This window comes from Lampris incognitus, chromosome 1 (genome assembly GCF_029633865.1).
Source record: "Lampris incognitus isolate fLamInc1 chromosome 1, fLamInc1.hap2, whole genome shotgun sequence".
NCBI classification, from domain to species: Eukaryota; Metazoa; Chordata; class Actinopteri; order Lampriformes; family Lampridae; genus Lampris; species Lampris incognitus.
The window spans coordinates 57201598-57223465 of NC_079211.1; the positions used below are offsets into that span (position 1 = coordinate 57201598).

Here is a 21868-nt window from a genome sequence, read left to right on the forward strand (position 1 = left end):
TTGGCTCTGAGCCCTTTCTTGTTTGCAATGGTGATGGACAGGTTAAGGGACAAGATCAGGCAGGAGTCTCTGTGAACTATGATGTGTGCAGATGACGTTGTGATCTGTAGCAAGAGTAAGGTGCAGGCGGAGGAGAGCCTGGAGAGGTGGAGGTATGCACTGGAGAGAAGAGGAATGAAAGTCAGTAGGAGCAAGACGGAATACATATGCGTGAACAAGAGGGAGGACAGTGGAATGGTGAGGATGCAAGGAGTAAGGGTAGCAAAGGTGGATGAGTTCACGGTTCAAAAGTCACCGGGAGTGCAGAAGAGGTGAAGAAGAGAGTGCAGGCAGGGTGGAGTGGGGGGAGAAGAGTATCAAGAGTGATGTGCAACAGAAAGGTACCAACACGAGTGAAAGGGCAGGTTTACAAGACGGTGGTGAGACCAGCTATGTGGTATAGTTTGGAGACGGTGGCACTGATGAAAAGACAGGGGGAGCCTGAGGTGCCAGAGTTAAAGATGCTAAGATTTTCATTGCGAGTGACAAAGATGGACAGGATTAGGAAAGAGTATATTAGAGGGACATTTCAGGCCTGTCCAGGGTGTCTGCCTGCCTGCCGCCCAGTGACTGCTGGGATAGGTTCCAGCATCCCCATCCCTAAGAGCAGGATAAGCGGTTTGGATAATGGATAGATGGATGGTTTGGAGACAAAGCAAGAGAGGAGAGATTGAGTTGGTTTGGACATGTGTAGAGGAGAGATGCTTGGTATATTGGGAGAAGGATGCTGAATATGGAGCTGCCAGGCAAGAGAAAAAGAGAAAGGCCAAAAAGGAGGTTTATGGATGTGGTGAAGAGGACATGCATTGGAAGATTGAAGATGCAGAGGACAGAATGAGATGGAAATGGATGATTTGCTGTGGTGACCCCTAACAGGACAACCAAAAGCAGAAGAAGATGAAGAAGCATGATTCGGCCATACATGTTTGAACAGGCAGACAGCAATTTTCCTGATGATCAACTAAAAGTTCTCCCCACCAGAAAATGGACAACACACTACAACAGGCCAATGAAAGCATTACAGAGCTGAAAGTACATGGGAGGTATGATTACAAAATATCTAAGAAACATTATGTGACAAGACCTTTCAATGGGTTTGCAATGTGACACCATACCCATGGAATGGCGCAAGTGAAGCTGCCCGACTTTGTTACAGTGTGTGTATTCTTGCTGTTGGTAATGTGTGACAAAATAAAGCATGCTCATTTTTCACCCTTAGTTTGGTTGTCTGTTTCTTAAATTTCTTCATTTCTCCCAGAACCTATTCAGATTATTGGTATTTTGTATCCAGATTGTGTCTAGATCTAGGTGAGACGGGTTTGCTGTTCACCTGGCAACACATCTCCAAAGCTTTTTGAGTGCCCACTTTTAATCGGATCGCAGGTCCCTTGTCTGTGCACAAATAACATGCACATAACTTCCATTTAAGTAATATACCAACACCAACAACACGTACCATCGTCCATTCTATTCTTGTGTTACACCAAGCAAACCAATGCACTCAAAAAAGTGGGAACATTTTTAATATATTGACCTTCAAAGGAGTTCAGATATTGTGGACAAGGTTGCAAGATTATTCCCTGTTATGTCTCTAACACATTAAAAAAAAAATCATCTCGTCTTGTCCCTACTGGTTACAAGATTCATTTCGGCTGGGCATCTGGGTAGCGTACCGGTCTATTCTGTTGCATACCAACACGGGGATCATCGGTTCGAATCTCTGTGTTACCTCCGACTTGGTCAGGTCTCCCCTACAGACACACTTGGCCATGTGCGTGGGTTGGAAGTCAGATGTTGGTATGTGTCCTGGTCGCGGCACTAATGCCTCCTCTGGTTGGTTGGGGTGCTTGTTCAAGGGGGAGGGGAAACTGGGGGGATAGCATGATCCTCCCACGCGCTATGTCCCCCTGGTGAAACTCCTCTGTCAGGTGAAAAGAAGCGGCTGGCGACTCCACATGTATGAGAGGAGGCATGTGGTAGTCTGCAGCCCTCCCTGGATCAGCAGGGGGGGTGGAGCAGCGGACCGGGACAGCTCGAAAGAGAGGGGTAATTGGCCAAAATTCGATTGGGGAGAAAAAAATTAAATTTCAGCTCAGCCACTATAATTATTGCAATTACTACTTGTATTATTATTATTAAGGGAGGAGACTAGGTTTCTTATACAATGATAATGATTTGCTATCCCCTCCCTTGTCTGTCCTGCTTAATTTCCATGCAGGACATTCTTGGACATTTTTGCCTCACTGTGACCTACATACAAAACACTGCTGGTGGTTTATGAAACCAGAGCAAAGCAAAGAAAGGAGGAAATTGTATAAAACAGACTGGTCATAACTTCATTCAGAGTCAAGAAAACAGTGCCAACCACTGACTGGCACTGTACGTTTGAAACATTTCAGTAAATTGTAATGCAGAAGAAGAGTGATGATGATGTGATCATCAAAACCAAGCAGCAGCTGAGCATGAGCGATGTACACATTGGTAATGTTGACAAATCGAAATATTTCTCCTCCCTCACTGGCCACATATTGCTGGAAAGATGCCAGAACACTGTTGAGTCTGCAGTTGGGTGGCCCAGTGGTTAGCACTTGTGCCTCACAGCAAGAAGGTCCTGGGTTTGAACCCCCGGCCGTCCCTGGTCCTTTCTGTGTGGAATTCGCATGTTATCCCTGTGTCTGCATGGGTTTCCTCTGGGTGCTCCGGTTTCATCCCAGCCATCATGCATACTCCTGTCTGTGCCCAAGGGCTGTCAATGAATATCCCAAATTTGAATATATAACCAAATTGTCATAAAAGAAATCAAATCAAATCGCAGACGGAGTCAGTTTGTCCATGTTAAGATATGTCTATACATGGGACATCATTCATTATGTCAGCACCGTTGTTACGTCTGCTGCTCTGAATTTTATTAGTCTCCTGGTTTGTTCAGGAATCCCTGGAATGTTAAAACATGAGTATAACATTACAGTACGATACATTTTGTATAGTACTATAATAAAGCCTGTTGCTTGCTACCATTATTAACTATTATAGTGACAAAATTTGTACATTTACCATTGGGTGGCACAGCTATGTAGGTGACCTGGACAACTGTGCTGCTGCATAAATTGAGTTTTAATTGTTATTGAGTGATTAACATCTCCTCGTTTCATTTCTGTTTTTGTATTAATGTTATCCAACGATGTGAAATAGGAGAGTTTTCTGAGCTTTCTCTGCATAGGACTGCTTTTGCTGATTTTCTCAGTAACCCATGGTCAAACAATAACATTCCACGCAAACAACCAGGAAATGTGCATTTACGACAGGGAAACGCTTGTCACTGCAAACCTCCAGCAGGCCAAGAATACAACTTTTTGTCAACCTGCCCAAAGAACTACAAAGACCATGGATGTTCCGACGGCAAGACAACCAGTCTGAGAATGAGGAAAGCCTGCCGAGATAAGGGAAGAGGAGAGGGAATAGGCCACCCTTGCCATCAATGATCCTGTGTAATGCGGGCTCCCCGAGGAATAAGATGGACGGCCTGCTATGAGTACAGTGAGTCGGCTTTACTTTTGTCACCGTCGTTTACTTTGAAATATCTCCACACGGCTGACATTGCTCCTCCTCCACCGCCTACCTGCTCAACTGAGAGGCGAATGTAACGCTGCTGTAAAGTGGTATCGGGTGTTGTTGTATCGGAGTGGTTTTATGATTATGAGTACACGCGCACAATATCAGACCGATACTCGGTGCTGGTATCGGTACATCCCTACATGGAATCCTTTGAAAAGGACTTCTATGTAAATAATACGAAGAAACTGTGGGCCGCTATAAAATCTATCACAATTATGACTCCCACCAGGAAAACACTGCACACAACAGATGGCAGTACTATGGCAAATGACTTTAACAACTTCTACATTAGATCTGATTCACATGATTTCTCTTTAGAATGAGACGGGGTCATTAACACCCTTGGATGACTGTGTTCCAAGGATAGACATCAGTCCCAAAGTCACAAGACTATTCGAAAGAAAAAACACCACTAATAGGGCTGTCACAATTATTACATAATCGCCTGATCGCAATTATTTGACCTGATGTGATCATTTTGCATAATGGTTAGAATCATTTCCATTCATTTGTATAAGAAAAGCTGGATGAAACTAACATAAGTGTCATGTTTCCATCACTATTTCCCCGTCGTTTTCCACCGTTTGTTGTTTGACTGGCGCTCTTTTAATGATGTCATCTTGTTGCATCCCTGGCACATGAATGGTGAATTAGTGCCAACAAACTGTTTATCTTGAGACACTTATTCTATAATATTCTATAATACTGGACGACTGCATTTGGACGAGCATGTGTTGACATTAACATCATGGACGTAGTTGCAAAGCCAAACACCACAGCAGTGCTGTGAGCACATGTTGGTTTTAAGCCAGATGAAAAAGGACAGCCCCATAACTTGGAGGACGCCATTTGTCGGATTTGCAGCAAAGAGGTAGTGCTCAAAAGCGCTAATACCACAAATTTAAAAAACTATCTACAGATCCACCACCCCACCCAATTCGCCGAACTTGGAAAAACAGCCACCGCCGCAGTTCCATACCAGCAATTGGCTGTTCCTGAAACTTTCGGACGAGTGTCTAAATATAAACGTGGCAGTACCAGATGGTGCACGTTAACAGTGTAACGCGGCGGTATATAGCCAAAGAGATGTATCGGAGGGGACATGTGGTAGTCTGCAGCCTTCCCCGGATTGGCAGATGGGGTGGAGCAGTGACCAGGACAGCTCAGAAAATAGGGTAATTGGCCAAGTACAATTGGGGAGAGGGGGGGCAAAAAAAAAAAAAGACAACTGTATGACAATTAATCATCAACTAAAATTTCATGATCGTGACAGCCCTAACCACTAAGGCAAGAGGCCCTGATGGTGTCTAAGCTTTCCTTTTGAACATGTGCAGAGGAACTTATACCAGCCTGGGTCTCTGTCTTTCAAAGGTCTGTTGAATCACATATAGTTCCATCTCTCTGGAAAAAGCAAATTGTTACTCCTCTTTCAAAAAAGCCTGTTCCCCAGGAAAATAATGACTACAGACAAGTAGCCCTGACCTCTATTGTAATGAAGCGTCTGGAAAGGATGATGGCGTGGAAGCTGAAGTCAAACATAAATGCACATCTCGATTCTTATCAGTTTGCCTATAGAGACAATTGTGCCACCGATGATTCAATATTACCCATAATACACTATTTTGCAACATCTTGAAAATCCCAAGGCCTATGTCAGACTGCTGTTTGTAGACTTTGGCTCTGCTTTTAATACCCCGCAGCCACACAACCCCTCTCAGTCTGTTTACCCATATATTATCAAGTGGTATCAGTCCTTTTAGACCAACAGGACCCAGCAGGTCCAAGTGAACCAGACATTATCTGATTCTCAAGTCATTAACACAGGCGTTCCCTCAAGGATGTGCGAGTTCTCCCATTCTGTTTACATTGTATACAAATGACACAAGCAGTCTTCCCAGCACATTTGTTGTCAAGTTTCCTGATGCCACTGCCATCCTGGGACTTGGATACGGACACTGGCATTTCTGGCTTTAGGGTTGAAAGTTTGTACAATAGTTTGATGACCATCATCTCATTGTAAAGACTAAGGAAACAGAAGAAATTTTTGTTTTGTTTTTTTAATCCAGGACATCTGGGGGATCATTCTCCACTACTAATCCATAATGATTATATCACCCAAGTTCATTCTTAGAAACATTTGGATGGACATAGATTGACTATAATCTGTCTTGGAATGTTCATGTGAATTTTGTATGTACTAGGATCCAACAGGGACTCTACTTTTTGGTGTTGGACAGAGGGTAATGATGTTATTTTATCATGCTGTGATAGAGAGTATATTACCAGAGGTGCACATAAGTGGTGCGCAGGTACGCATGCGCACTTAAAATATTAAACGAGCACCAGATTCAAGTGTTTTACCGCGCATTTGCGTACCAAACATTTTGCAGTGCAGAGTATGAACCAATGCTTTTAGCCAATGCTATAGTATGAGCCACTAATTTCTCCAAAATGTCAAAGAAGCAAGCGACATTGAGTAATTTCTTTGGCGTTCCTCCACCTCCACCAAAGAAACGCCATACTGAACCAGAACCAAAGTCAAAGCGTACGTTTTCAGAGAAATGGCTGCAGGACATTGGCTGGCTTCAAACAGATGACGGCCGCACCGAGATGTGGTGTAAACTATGTCGGGAAAATCCCACATTACCGGATAGAAACTGCCACTTTTATATGGGGACGAAAAACTTCAGCCATCCAGCTTTTGATAAGCATGCAAACAGCAGAGAATGCCAGAAAGTAGTGGAAGCTATTGCTAACAGGCGCAGCCAGGACGAGAGACCCAGAGGCCAGCTCGACAGGTGGCAAGACAGACTGACGGAAGAACAACATCAGGCACTGACAAACATGTTCTTGTTGGCCTTTCACAAAGCTAAACATGCATGTCCTATGCGTTCATACGAGGAGGATATTCCGCTTCTCAAGAGGTTAGGAGTTAACGTCGGGACTGCTTATCATTCACGAGAAGGGGGATCCCGCATCATGGAGAGCATCGGTCAGACAATAAGTTCAGAGTTAAGTGAAAAACTGAAAGCAGATGAATTTTGGGGTGTGCTTTTCGATGGATCCGAAGATATAACAAAAACAGAGCAGGAAATTGTGTACATTGTTTCTGTGTCCCGCAACGGAGAATACAGCTCAGACTTCCTTGGATTAATTAATCTGGGGGCCAACCGAACAGCACAGGACATAGTGGATGGACTTGTGCAACTGTTCAATGATTGTGGTTTAGCGGAGTGGAAGACAAAGTTGGTGTCGGTATGCAGTGATGGAGCAGCGGTCAACGTTGGAGTTTACAACGGGGTCGTTCCCAACTTACATCAGATGGTGGATATCGGGGATTCCCTTGTGCATATTCTGTGCACCGCCCACACGCTGGAGAACTGCGCTAAATCAGCTGATCGTGCGGTCCCATATTGTGAGTCATTTAATAAATCTATCATCACTTTGCTAAGCTTTTACTTAAAGAAAGGGGGTGCAAAACGAATTGCATAACTACAAAAGATATGTGAGGAGAAAGACATTGATTTTGTCAAACTAGGTAAGTTCCACAACATCAGATGGTCTGCATGGAGACAAGATCCACCATATGGAGAATGTTACCAGCCATTCAGATCCAAGTGGCAACAAGTGATGACAGTAGCCTAAAACATATCTGCACAGAGCGTTTTCGTTGTTTCCTAGCCAACATGCTTGATGTTGGGAACATTTTACAGTTCACCTCCCTCAGGTTCCAGAAAGACAATCTGACTATTGGTGAATGCAAAGATGAGCTCACGGTTGCTATTGGACAGTTGACGCTACTGATGGACAGTGAGTGCAAGTACAGGGAGGAGACTGTGGCACATGCTGAAGCTGAGAGGGATAAGATTGATGTGTTGAGAGCTTTAATTCATGAATTTGAAAGCAGATATGAATCTCTCAAGTCATGCGATCACTTTTTGATGTTTGATCCTACAACTTGGCCTAATGAAATTAAAGACCGCCAGAGTTTTGGCAACACAACACTTAGTAACATCCTTGAGAAATATGAGGCCAGCATGCCTGTTGACAAAGATTCAACTTTAAGAGAGTGGATGCGTTTAAAGCAAGCTGGAAAACGTTTGGCAGCCTCCTCTGTGCATGACCTAGTCAATGTAGTGAACACCAGCAACCCAGGCAGTTACTCCAACATTCAGAAAGTCCTTCTGCTGTCTCTTACACTGCCCTTGAGCAGTGCTGCATGTGAGAATAGATTTTAACACCTGAATATAATAAAAAACAAGTACAGATCCTGCCTGTCAGACTATCGCCTCTCATCTCTAATGCACATCCACTTATCTAAGTTCACAACAGAAACCTTTGACCCAAAGCCAGCAGTAGACTTGTGGATGCAAACAGCTAATCGTAGGCTGAACCAGCGAGAAAGGAGCAGGCCTAGTACATCTGGTGTTTTTGAAATAGAGGAAGACAGTCTGGAGGGGAGTGATGATGATGACGATGATGTCCTGTAGGATAACAGAACTTCCAGTGCTTTAAATAGCAGTATCTGTTGTGAGCAGTGATTAAAGTGGGCCGGAGCTACCCGGATCCCAACACCGGCACTTCCCCTCCTCCCCCAAGTCAACCGGAGCTGAGATCCGGCACTCTGTAGACAGGAGTAATTTCAACCTTTTTGTCACAGTAAAATTTAAAACAAAAAACATGATGCAGCCAATTCACAAGCATTACAAAATAAATCGCAAATAAAGTCGTTCTTCTATTTTTATACTACTTTACTTTTTCTAAAAGTTTGAATGATATCGCGTCCTCACGTGACCCGCACCTGCCTGCTGTCTGGCTTCACCAGACTTGACATCAAAAGAGACTGGCTTCACACTCACGGGTCAGGGTCAATTCACCGCACCAGGCAGACAAGACTCGAGAGAGCGTCAACCTGCTACCTGCACTATTATCTTGGATTGGGGGGCATAAAGAGTGAGTATCTTCAGTGTATTTCCAATAGTATTTCCAATAGTTTTGTCTAGCTCTGCTGTGGTTTTCATTCAAGCAACTAACGTTAGCGAACGTAACGTTAGCTAGCTAGCTAACTAGCTATCTTCCACCCGGTAACGTTGCTAGCTAGTTGCTGACGTTGCTGGCTAGTTGTTTGAATGCTGCTAGGCAAGCTAACTATCGGTAGCGTCCGATAACGTTACCGGTAGCTAGCTAGTTATGTTTGTCCAACCTTAGCTCTGGCCATGCAATATTTTCATTCAAATAACTAACTAGCTAGCAAACGTTAGCTACCGGTAGCTATTATTAGCTAACAATGCTATCACTCCCGCACTTTTTCCCACCTCTCCAATACAGAGATCCCCCACTTACCAAATCCCACTTTAACCCCTGGTTGTGAGTTTGATTTGGTTTTCAGTGTTTGAAAAAGCAGTCATTTGTAAATTTAGTTTTCACTGCTTGAAGAGCAGCCATTTCATTTGAAAGTCACACGTATGGCACTTTAAAGAACAGACATTTTGTTGTAACCTACTGCTTTTATTCATTTTCAATTGAAATTAAAATACATGTAATGTTATCCACGTATCCCTCAAATTTTTACATTTTGTGAGGTGGGTGGGTCATGGAAAAATGTATTTAAAAAAAGGTAAGCACCAAGCAAGAACCTCAGGTGCTCCTTTGAAAACCAGACCAAAAAAATTATGTGCACCCCTGTATATTACATTATGGAATTTCAGCTTGGTTTAGTAACATATCAGTTAAACTCACAAATAAACGGACTAGTCCACACAGCAACGAAAGTGATGGGGTGAGGGAGCATCCCTCCCTCCAAATGTTCTTTGAGAAGTCAATGGCTAAACAGGCTAGGAAAATTATCACTAACCCCTCTCATGCCCTGTATTCAGAATACAAACTGCTCCCATCAGGCAGATGCTACAGGGTTCCAATTAAATACTGAAAAAGATACCTGAACAGGTATAAAAGCGCCTTCATTCCTCCATTAGTGAAATGCCTAAACTCAAGACATAAGGAGTGTGTGAACTAAGGGTGTGTCAGTGTACACGTGTACACGTTTACACGGAAATAAAACCATAACCGTTTAATAAAAATCCCTAACCGATAAACGTAAAGGCTTTTTGTTTTTTTTAAAATATATAATACACGATGACGTCATCATTCTTTGCTGCGTGACAAGTGCAAGCGCGATCGAAGCATGGGATGGCGACTAGTAAGAATCTGTGAAGCCCCATGTGGGAGTTTGGATTAGAAAGCTTCTCAGCGGGATCTAATCGCATCGAAGGGCTTCGCAGAAGCGGTAAGCTCCCAAAAAAAACAGCAAGTTTCTAACGCATACTCATCCAGAGATATTCGATCTTTTGTAAATGGTGTAGCCTAGTTGTGTCATAGGACATCGACGACCTTAACAGCGGTGAATCTATGGAATAATAAGGCTACAGCGACCTCTAGCGGTATAGCACCGACATACTTTCAAATTTCACAGAAATCCTGAAACGTGTACACGTTTAAACAGCAAACATTGCACCGTGTAAACGTGTACAGATTTTAGTACACATTCATATCCCTAGTGTGAACCCACCTGCACCTCAGGTGACCCGTCGGTTAAAACTCCTCAAGTTTGTGGACGACACAACCATCATTGAGCTTATCTCTGATGATGACGAGTCAGCATATAGACGAGAGGTTGATCAGCTGGCCCTTTGGTATGGCCATAACAACCTGGAGCTAAACACGCTCAAAACAGTGGAGATGACAGTGGACTTCAGGAGGAGCCCCCCCCCCCCAAACACTGCCCCCCCCTCGCCATACTCAACAGCACGGTGTCTGTGGTGAAAACCTACAGATTTCTGGGTTCCACAATCTCCCAGGACCTAAGGTGGGCATCCAACTTAGACACAATTATCAAAAAGGCCCAACAGAGGATGTACTTTCTCCGCCAGCTCAAGAAATTCAACCTGCCTCAGGAACTACTGATTCAGTTCTACACTGCAATAATCCAGTCTGTCCTCTGCATATTCATCACTGTCTGGTTTAGACTGGCCACCAAACAGGACAGGAACAGACTACAACGGACAGTTAAGTATGCAGAGAAGATCATTGGTGCTAACCTGCCCCCCATTCAGGACTTATACACCTCCAGAGTCAGGAAACGGGCAGACAACATCACTGCAGACCCATCAAACCCTGGTCACAACCTGTTCATACTTCTCCCCTCTGGTAGGCGCTACAGAGCACTGTACCCCAAAACAACAAGATATAAAAACAGTTTCTTTCCAGACTGTAATTTAAACGAACGCTTAACACTGTCAATAAATCCAACCATGTTGTATATACTGTACTGTGCATGGTGTATATACTGTACTGTACATGGTGTATATACTGTACTGTACATTGTACGTTTACTGGTACACTCTGTCATGTCCATCTACCTCAGGCATGTATGTAAGTAACCTGCTAACATCTATTTCAGCATCTCTGATATATTCTCTGCACCATTGCACCTTATCACCGCTTACTTCACCTGTATAAGTCAATCTTTGAGTATATATCTGAAGATTGTTGTGTTGTAGTGTTGTTATTCTATGTTGAGTACACTGAGAGAGCCACGAACCCGGAGTCACATTCCATGTAAACCTACATGGCCAATAAATCTGATTCTTATTCTGGAAATGAGGGGCTGTGTTGCACCCATTTGAATGCACTTTGTGTCTGCACTTGTCTGTGCTGTGCACTGTCTATTACGGCACTATAATTTATGTATTTTATGTAGCAGCCCTTATGTCCAAGATAAAGTTCTGTCAGGACAAATAAAGTAATCTTGACAAATCTGGCCAAATTTGCAGCACAGAACAAGACAGATTAATCTATTGACAATAGCCAGGAAGCATGTTTACACATCGGCTATTTCAGTGTTGTCCTGCCATAGAAATGTCTGCCCTGCACTGATATCAGATGAGCGGGGGAGTGCATAAAATTTGCTGCTGGATAATTTTTTGAACCTTCATATACAGGACATGGAAATAGCTATATTGTCACTCACAAATCGTCATTTACACAAAAACGTGAATAGAGATTTTTCCGGAATACTTGTTATAATGATCCAATTATATATTCCTTTGCATCTACATTAAACTAAGATATTCCAACAGATTTCAAAAACTAAGATTATTTGCAAAGATACACACATTTATAGGCTTCTTTCCGCACACTGGTAGCCATGTTCAATGTTACACTGCCTCGGTTCGCAAAGCATTCTGGGAATTTTCTTCTACCACTTCGTTTGGAATCTGCATTTGAACTTGCTCCGGAGGGCTAGATGACCACCACCACTTGATCCCCAAAAGAAACAGGACACCCTAAACTATGCGGCCATGCGCAAAATGGAGGGGTAGGGCCAATTGGAAGGGCCGGGGGGGGTTGGGATTGGGCCATAGATTCATTTCAGTCATGTGGTAGTACAACATCCAGGAGCGACTTCAATCTATTCCCTAGGCGTCAGTTTTCAATATGAAGCCCTTTCGCCATTCATCCAGATGGCTTAATTCTGTTCTGACGTAACATGGAAAAACCTCATTATTTAACCCCACCCCCACCCCAAGGCCAACAGGAAGGTGACTGCTTCAGTAAGACAGCCCAGTCCTGGGGACATTCAAAATGGTTTTGCAGAAAAAACATGCCGCTGCCTTTACATCAGTTCTTTCCTCAACAAACAATAGACAACATGGGTAGCGACTCTGCAAAGTGAGCTTGACTTCCAATAATATCTCCAGCAATTTTTAACTAAACACTCTGCACATAGGAATTTTAGTCAAGCAGGTGACTTTCATTGATATCGACCGCAACACACACACACACACACACACACACACACACACAGTGCAGCCGAGGAGAGACAAGTGAACCAGGTGAGGTGAGGTGTGGTCATGTGCATTGTTGGCACACTGCTATCTTGAGGCAGCAGAAAGTGATAGCACCATTGACCAACAAAACCTGGTCTGAAGTCAAAGGCGCAGTATTTTCCTGCTATTTACAGGGCGCATTATTCAGATACAGTGTGCGCCAACTAGTGATGCGCGGGACGAGCCACAACCCATGGGTTTCGTATCTTTTGTTAGCCACCATAATAATAATAGCCTCCGAAATGCTTTTTTTGTTCAAAAAGAAGAAGCTTGTGTGTGTGTGTGTGTGTGTGTGTGTGTGTGTGTGTGTGTGTGTGTGTGTGTGTGAGAGAGAGAGAGCGAGAGACAGAGACAGAGTTCATGTCTTTAATGAAGGGTTGCTGGTCTTGCTGCTACTCAATAATAAAGAACATGGGTTGGTTCAGCTCGTGTGTTTATCTAGTATTCTAGACCCAGACACTGTTAGCCAACATACAACAGCTGTATGGGGGTTGGTAATCTATGACACGTGTGTCCACGGTGGCACGCCAGGCCTTTAACAGTGGCAGGCAGAGCAACTCAATAAAAATTATTTTTAATATACTTTTTTGATAAAAAAAAAAAAATTCAATATAAAGTTTAGCCTAATGGTGAACTGAACGAACAATTCAACTTAAAATACTACTGAAATAATTAGTCTGAAAATACACCATTAACGTTGGCAGCAAGACAGCGCACACAGTCGACGTGGCCTATCATACCCCTCCTCCTGATCTGCTGTCAAACACGGCATTACAGCGGTAGTGAAAACGTAGCATAGCTAGCTAGCTCTTTTTTGCTTTGTCAAGAAGAAGTGACGATGGCAGAAGCTACAAACAAAAGTAGGCTGTCTAATATTTGCCTCTTTCAGCCGTCTTGGACAAATGAATTCGGATTTATCAGGCGAAAGGATCAAGCAGTGTACGCTGTGCTGCGAAAATGTGTGTCGAACTTCAAGTGTCAAACATCATTTTGAAACAAAGCAGGAGAAAAACGTCAAAGATGAGGCTGATGAAGCTGAATCAGTCCAGAGGGCAGCGGCCCGGGACGGGAAGCAGAACAGTGTGTCGCTATAAAGTCGTACAGTACACTGCTTAACACAGGAAGCCATTCTCCTATGGAGAGAACATAAAGGAGGCTGTCCTCAGCAGGTCGCAGGTCATATTTGATGGGCTACCAAACAAAGACACAGGACCAAAGAAATGCCCATTTCTGTGAGAACTGTAGGCAGACACATTAAAGACATGGTGAAACACGTAAGGCACCAGCAAACGCTTGCACTGAAAGATGTGTCGGTATTCAGCGTAGCTCTTGACCACAATGTGGATGTAAACAACATTCCACATCCAGCTGTGATTAGCAGATGTTGCAACAAAGAAGGGTCGCATCAAATTGGTCGGTCAGGGTGCCTGTTCAGGTAGGAGGGGGAACTGGGGGGGATAGCGTGATCCTCCCATGCGCTACGTCCCTCTGGTGAAAATCCTGTCAGGTGAAAAGAAGCGGCTGGTGACTCCACATGTATTGGAGGAGGCATGTGGCAGTCTGCAGCCCTCCCAGGTCGGCAGAAGGGGTGGAGCAGCGATCGGAAGAGTGGGGTAATTGGCCAAGTACAACTGGGGAGAAAAAGGAATGAAAACTCAATAAATAAATAAAGGCACTCAGGTCTGTGATTTTTTTTTTTTACTTTGTAAAGTGGCCTCGGACATCCAAAAGGTTTTGGATCTCTGCAGTCAGCCTTGCAATCAGTGCATTATGCTGGGCAAACAGCCCAAAAACTATATAGTCCAAATCTGCTCACTTTGCTGTAGCCTAGGCTACATTTGGAGGTTTGCGGGTTGGGTTGGGTTTGCGTGGGAAATTAATGCATATTTTAGTGGGTCAGTTGGGGCGGATTGGTGCAGGTATGAAAAAACCCTGACCTGGGCATCCGAGTAGCGTAGCGGTCTATTCCGTTGCCTACCAACATAAGGATCACTGGTTCGAATCCCTGTGTTACCTCCGCCTTGGCTGGGCGTCCCTTCAGACGCAATTGGCCGTGTCTGCAGGTAGGAAGCCGGATGTGGGTATGTGTCCTGGTCGCTGCGCCTGTTCGGGGGGAGGGGAACTGGGGGGAATAGCGTGATCCTCCCACGTGCTACATCCACCTGGTGAAACTCTTCACTGTCAGGTGAAAAGAAGAAGCTGGTGACTCCGCACGCATCGGAGGAGGCATGTGGTAGTCTGCAGCCCTCCCCGGATCGTCAGAAGGGGTGGAGCAGCGACTGGGACAGCTCGGAAGAGTGGGGTAATTGGACAGGTACAATTGGGGAGAAAAAAAAGGGGGGGGGGGACCCTGACCCGCACATCTCTAGCGCCTACACAATGTGCGTATACTCTGCTTGTTACAAGGCACACAGGGATGCGCAGCAGTGCACAAACATGCAAAAGATTACAACCAAAAACATGTGAAAGATTATTATTGTGCACATCACAACAGTCAAACAATAAATGTCAAGCGCAACTCGTATTTTGCTAGATTCCTGCTGCTCCCCTAGATGGTCTGCTCGCACGCGTTCACTTTGCACACAAGCAGATCTGTTTCCTCAGCAGAAAAGTTTGTTTCTCCAACTTGTCAAATCCACCATTTAAACAGCCACGTGCAAAGGTGCAAGTGCACCTGGCACGGGAATGGGAGATGACACTGACTGGTCTAATTCATGCTACGCCAAAAACACACATATGATTAACTGAGAAACGAAGTGCAAGCCCTCTGTGCCTTGCACCTTACTCTGCGCTCAGATTATAAGCCGTTTAACTAGCACAAGTGGATTTGGACACACCCTAAACGCACCTGCGCCATGCAGACCATGTGCCATAAATTGTTTAAACAGGACCCAAGGACAGAGCATTATGACGTCGAAAAGACATGGGTCTATACAAGGGAACAAATCACTTTCTTCAGAATTAATTTTAGGGCTGCTGCAATTCGTTAATTACACTGTTTATATAAATGCATCATTTGCATAACAACAAATCAGTGCATTTTTTAAATTTCTAAAGGACTTTTCTATCAAGTAAATATAAAACTACATCTGTACTGACCATGTTTACTTTCTCCTATGGCGCTTCCAACCATGTTTATAACTTCTGCATTGCCAGCAATAATGTTGACCACGAGCATCGGCTATTGACCAGCCAATCAGAGAGGAGAAAGACAAAAGCTGCATAAAAAGTTCCGTGTTCAGACCACATCATTTTGAATACGATCCGCGTGCACACGGATCCAAGAAAAAACGACTGAAAACGCTGTAGTATGCCTGCCGGGCCAGTAGTGGGCGGTGAAACTTTGTAGTAGAGAGCCCTTCCACGTGCCTGCGTACAAACGCTTTCTTCTCTGAGCGGCAAGTAAACAAACAGACGATGGCGAGTGTACACTCGAAAACGCATCATTTTGTGGACGGACGATGAAGTGGAGTTGTTGTAAATAAAGCGTCTCTGCTGATCACAGTCATGGTGCAGCAAATCCACACTTCGCTGGAGGAGCGTTAATAAACTTAGCAGAGATAACAGCACACACAGCTCGGTAATCTACCATTGTTAATGTCGTCTTCTTGTGCATGTGCAGTTTTCACAAAAATCATGGCTACAGCAGCTCTGACTCGAACTCAGTGTGGAAATACAGGTCAGTCCAGAAATGCGCAATAGAGCCCAACCCTCAAGGAGATGTGGGAGAATCCTGGAATTGAGCCATCTCCCTGAATGCAAAAACATGGAACCCAGGAGATTCTTTTTGTGCATGTTGTGGTCTGTGCTGAATGTGTACTGCTCTTTGTAAGTGCACATGATATTGCCTCACATTCATGCAGCACTGACATGGTCAAGTGCTTTCTATTAATGGCCAATGGTGTGCTTTCTATTAATGGTCAATTTACTGAAACCAACTGTGGGTTTTGTTGGTTATAGCAGCAATATTCTCTCTCTCTCTCTCATAGTTACAGTAATAGGATGAACTTGTAGCCCTGTGTTGTCTTTGTTATTCCGTGTGATCCGCCTATGGCATGAGATGCACTGTTTGCCCCCCCCCCCAAAAAAATCTCAAGGATTGGACTTGACTTGATTTGGTGACCATAGAACCAAAGCATCTTCTGGGATTTCCTAAACAAAATAAATAAATAAATTAAACTCCTTCTAAAGCTGACAGTGTTTAGCCATGAGCTTTAACTAGCCTAACATTTACTTGATCCCTTGGGAAAAACAAAACAAATGCAAATATTTGATTGTGGTTGTTTTTGGATGAATAGTCATTAGATAAATTAATTACTTAAATAGTAGTGGCTTTACTTAATTCATTGGCTGCTGCTTGTAACTTTTTGTCACCATCACAAAAATGTAACATATTTCAAATCGTACTGGATATTATATCATAAGAGTGTAGGCCCAAACCTACTTTGGCTACTCCTAACCTTGTTTTTGTCTCTGGGAATCCCGAGTCGATTCATATTTTTCTTTGCACAGAACCATTTTTAAAAGCAAATGTGCACAAAACTGTCACACTGTACAGCCCTGAGTATATGGACTTCAGGAAGACACATGCATCCCTTCAAAATCTCTGAGGGCAAGATGGTCCAAACAATCACAACTGATCTTCTTGGCTGGAGACTAACCCACCCAGCACCTGCATTAACCACTGGGGTCAAATGCATACTCACCACCATACAAGCTATAAACTTTGCAAGGATGTGTGTGTGTGTGTATATACATATGTATCAATATAGATGTAGGAAAAAACTTTTAATACATAGCAGTACAAGCTTGTTATTGTTGTTATATATATATATATAATCCTAACCACTTATCCTGCTCTCAGGGTAGCAGGGATGCTGGAGCCTATCCCAGCAGTCATTGGGCAGCAGGCGGGGAGACACCCTGGACGGGCCGCCAAGCCATCACAGGGCCCACACACACACACACACACACACACACACACACACATATCACTTCGTTACAAGAAACACTCAACAGTAGGAAAAGTGCTCAACAAATAATAAATTGACAGCTGATGATTGCTTATGGCATGAAACAGGCTTGTACTGTCTTACAAGGAATTTACTTGAATCACTGGATTTTATATCTATACAGAGAGAGAGAGAGAGAGAGAGAGAGAGAGAGAGAGAGAGAGAGAGAACATTTCAAATCATGTGTGCAGTTTTCCGTAGTGGTTTTTCTTTAAACACTGAAATCATTGAGATATTATCTAGACCTGGATTTTTTATATTTGTAGTTTTTCACTACTGGAAACCAGAGTGCACTTTGTACAATCAGATTCTTAAGAGACCATGTGTATATAGTATAGACATTCTTTCCTAGAAATCTGCTTATCCCAATTTTACTTTCTTACTCGTACTGTATTTTTCAGTTATATCTGATGAGCCATGCGTGCAACCCAAATAATTAAATTCATTGTCTTCCAATTTGTGGAAAAAGCGGCTTTTTCTGTATGATATTATGTCTGTTTCTCTCATCTATCACTTAATTCTGTTCATGCCAAGTGGCGGGCAGCGTAACTCTATACTCTATACTCCACAGTATACTAATTCAGCTACTATACTAATGTATAGTAGCTGAGTTAACTCAAGAGTAGGTGAGACGGGGTAGGGAAGAGAAGTGTAGACTTCCTCCTACGTACCAAAGAATCTGATGCATATGCAGATCTGTTCGCCCAGTCTGACGTGTGGATTTGTCGGTTACTTCAGACTATTGGCAATGGCTCATCTGTACGTTATATCCTGCTTGTTTACACGTTGGAAATAAATCATCGTTCATTCATTCACTCTGCCGTGCAGAGTAATTAGTAAAGCACACACGCTCGCCGACATGGGTGGCATAGTGCGGTGAGGCCAGGTTAATCCCGAGGCAGGCTTAGAAAGCAGCGCTAACGTAAAGCCGTGGGAGTTGTTTTAGCTGTTTTACTCCGCCGCCATTTTCTAACAGGGAAGACATGTTGGGAGCAAACACAACAAGAGGGCGGCCATTTCCATACACAGCAGCTTCACCTGGGTCGTTGTTGTGGTAGTTTGACACCGAACTGAACACGTATTCAAAACCCGAAACGATGCAATGCAGTACACAAGGCCCAAGTTTAGTAAGCGACAGCTGATGACACCACAGCAGAGTGACAGAGAGAGATAGGGACGAGGCTTCCCTTGGTTAGTTAGGGAGCAAGGTAGCTGCCGCCTGTGATTCGGGGCATCTTGCCGTTTGCGAGAGCATCCAGTGTATCAGATGATATGTGGGAAATGAGCAAGTATGGCCGACGGCGCGTAACCATATCCCAGGGATCTGCTGTACAATCTGTTGGTGTGTGGACTATTATTTACCTTATATGTGGAATCCCGACGCCTCCTTGTAGGATTTTGTACAGCTTGCTTTCGTATAGTAATTGCGGATGTCTAGCTTTCTGTGATTCCAACTTTACCGCTACCTCCTGCAAAACAAAGACGCGTAAAAGCGGTTAGGGATCCTCTGGCACTGCACAAGTTGCTCTTCTGTCGGTCGCTGACATGTCGGCCTTCTCATTAATGTCAGCAGGACACTGAATGACTGCTGGCAACTGTTACTAAACACATGACACAAATTCATAGACACGTATTCACCTCGTCGGATAAAGGGATCCGAAGTTGCCCCCTTTTCTCCGCGTAAGCCACAACTGCGTCTCGTTACGAAGACCAGTACCGAGTTGGACAAGATAATACCTACTGAAAGCCATACGTACCTCCCCATTTGTGATGTTGATGGCCAGGTATATGTCGCCGAAAGATCCGGATCCGATTTTTCTGACAAGCTTGTACTTTCCCCCTACTATGAACTCGGCTTTGGAGCCACTGCTGCTCGCCATAATCTCCACCAAATCCCAACCGCCGCTCGATGTACTTTAGGAAATGCGCTGTAGGACAAGCCGGCCCAGCGTTAGCTCACCATGCAGACACGGACGCGGCAGTGCGGACGACCGGGCTCGCGGCTAGCTAGCTCCAACAATGCCTCGTCGTTGTAAGCCAGCTGGAAAAGAGGAGTCTTCTTCTACTAGCTTCGCTCACGGTCCAGCAAAAAGGTATTCATACAGATGACGCCGCCTCGACGGAAGAGAAAACTCGCTTAAATCGACATTTCACCCCGACACGAATCCGACAAGGTTTTCGGAGCCGTAAAACAAGCCAATGCCTCGAAGTAGCGGCTAGCTAGCTAGCGCTAGCTACGGTTAGCACAGGCTGGCGATAAAGACAACGGCGGAAAAATGGTCGAGCCCTCTCCGCGTCTGACGGTAACGACGCTACTTATTAGCCGCCTCCTGGTTCTGCTTGCTTGTTTTAGACTGCGTGGTCCTTGGAGAGTGTTATTCGACGAACTTTAGGGGTCAAGGCCGTCTTTTCAGAGCGCAACACTCTCAGCCGCCATCTTCTCTCTGCCAGATTTTCTGCTCGCTTCCGCTCGGAACGATTAGCTAACTAAGCCATTTTAGCAACACCGAGCACGCACGGGACAGCCGCCACGGGCGCGCGCTCTGCTACCTCTGTGGCTGCGAGCCGACGTCACCGTTTCCTATACTGCCACAGCTCACTGTCTACACAGCCGCTTGCTGTGCATCACATCACAGATGGTGTTTTCCATACTATCACAGCCAGTTAGTGTGCATCACATTACAGATGGTGGTTTCTATATTATCACAACCAGTTGGTGTGCATCACATTACAGATGGTGGTTTCTATACTATCACAACCAGTTGGTGTGCATCACATCACAGATGGTGGTTTCTATACTATCACAGCCGCTTGGTGGGCATCACATCACAGATGGTGGTTTCTATACTATCACAACCAGTTAGTGTGCATCACATCACACATGGTGGTTTCTATACTATCACAGCCGCTTGGTGTGCATCACATCACAGATGGTGGTTTCTATACTATCACAACCACTTGGTGTGCATCACATTACAGATGGTGGTTTCTATACAATCACAACCGCTTGGTGTGCATCACATTACAGATGGTGGTTTCTATACTATCACAACCAGTTGGTGTGCATCACATTACAGATGGTGGCTTCTATACAATCACAACCGCTTGGTGTGCATCACATTACAGATGGTGGTTTCTATACTATCACAACCAGTTAGTGTGCATCACATTACAGATGGTGGTTTCTATACTGTAACATGCTGCCCCCCGAATTCGCTACAATACTATCACAACCGCTTGGAGTGCATCACATTACAGGTTGTGGTTTCTATACTATCACCAACTCGCCATTTTCAAATAATGTCTTATTCAGTCTGATCTATGAATGTACAATGGACAGTATTAGGAAAGTATTTTAAGATGTGTGCAACAAGGAACTTTATGACAGTGCGTGTATAATCGTTTCTGTAGGCTGCTCTGAGCATTATTCAATTGTTAGCTGGTCCTCTGGCGCCATCTATTGTTTTAAGCTTTTCACGCAATGATATTTCTTTTTATATATTTTTTTCCCCAAGGAAAACAAATCGAACTGAACAATTACAGTTGAAAGACTCTATGATATTTTTCCATATTTTAACATCCCCAAATCCCATTTACCCATATCCTGCTCCCCTCTATCTACTCCTACCCCGTGCTGCAGGCCCCTTCTCAGAACAGACTTAAACCACATAACAGTAGCATGTGGAAATTGCAGGAAAGTACAGACGGGCAATTTCTCTCACTGACTACACGAACGCGTGTATCATTTATTCTTCCGTACAAAATCACCATCATCAACAACATGGCGCTGCTCCAACCATCCTCCGCCTAGCTCAACCCTGTCAACCCAGAAACCCTTTCTTAAAGGGCCTGTGTCTACCTAACCCAGAACGCCAACTGATTATGGTGAACTCTGCCCATATTCATGGTACCAAATACGTCACTTCCGAAATGCCCGCCGCCATATTTGTGTCCGAGTGACTCCGGCTCCTGCCCCTTGGATGCTGTAATTGGAATAAATGTTATGAGGCCCCTGATCTACTGTTGCTGTTTTTTCTTTTGTCTTTATGGTCTGTACGCATTCATCTGACATCACTGAACACATGCAAATACCGTAGATTGTACAGAAAATAATTATATATAATTATATAACATAGCATATAGATGGCAGACAACTTATGATTTCTAACCCCTACATAGTAGTTACTCTTTTAAATGGTAGGAGACATTATGAAATGAATGATGTACTACTGGAGACGTTAAGGTTACTTTTGTATTAAAAGTAAACTCTATTACTGTTGGTTTATTTAAAGCCAAATACAATAAGTCCACAGG

At 44.1% G+C, this 21868-nt stretch overlaps 1 protein-coding gene across 2 annotated transcripts in view; it reads right to left on the minus strand.

Moving 5' to 3' along the window:
* csnk1a1 (casein kinase 1, alpha 1) overlaps positions 1–20066 on the minus strand; it is a 122439-nt gene extending 102373 nt beyond the window's left edge. For both annotated transcript variants that reach the window (XM_056297919.1, XM_056297849.1), the window contains exons 1-2: positions 19312–20066; positions 18917–19023 (exon numbers count right to left, since the gene is read on the minus strand). In XM_056297919.1, the coding sequence (XP_056153894.1) occupies positions 18917–19023; positions 19312–19434 (230 nt within the window). In that variant the 5' untranslated portion in view covers positions 19435–20066. The remainder of the gene's footprint in view (positions 1–18916; positions 19024–19311) is intronic.
* Positions 20067–21868: the final 1802 nt, after the last annotated feature.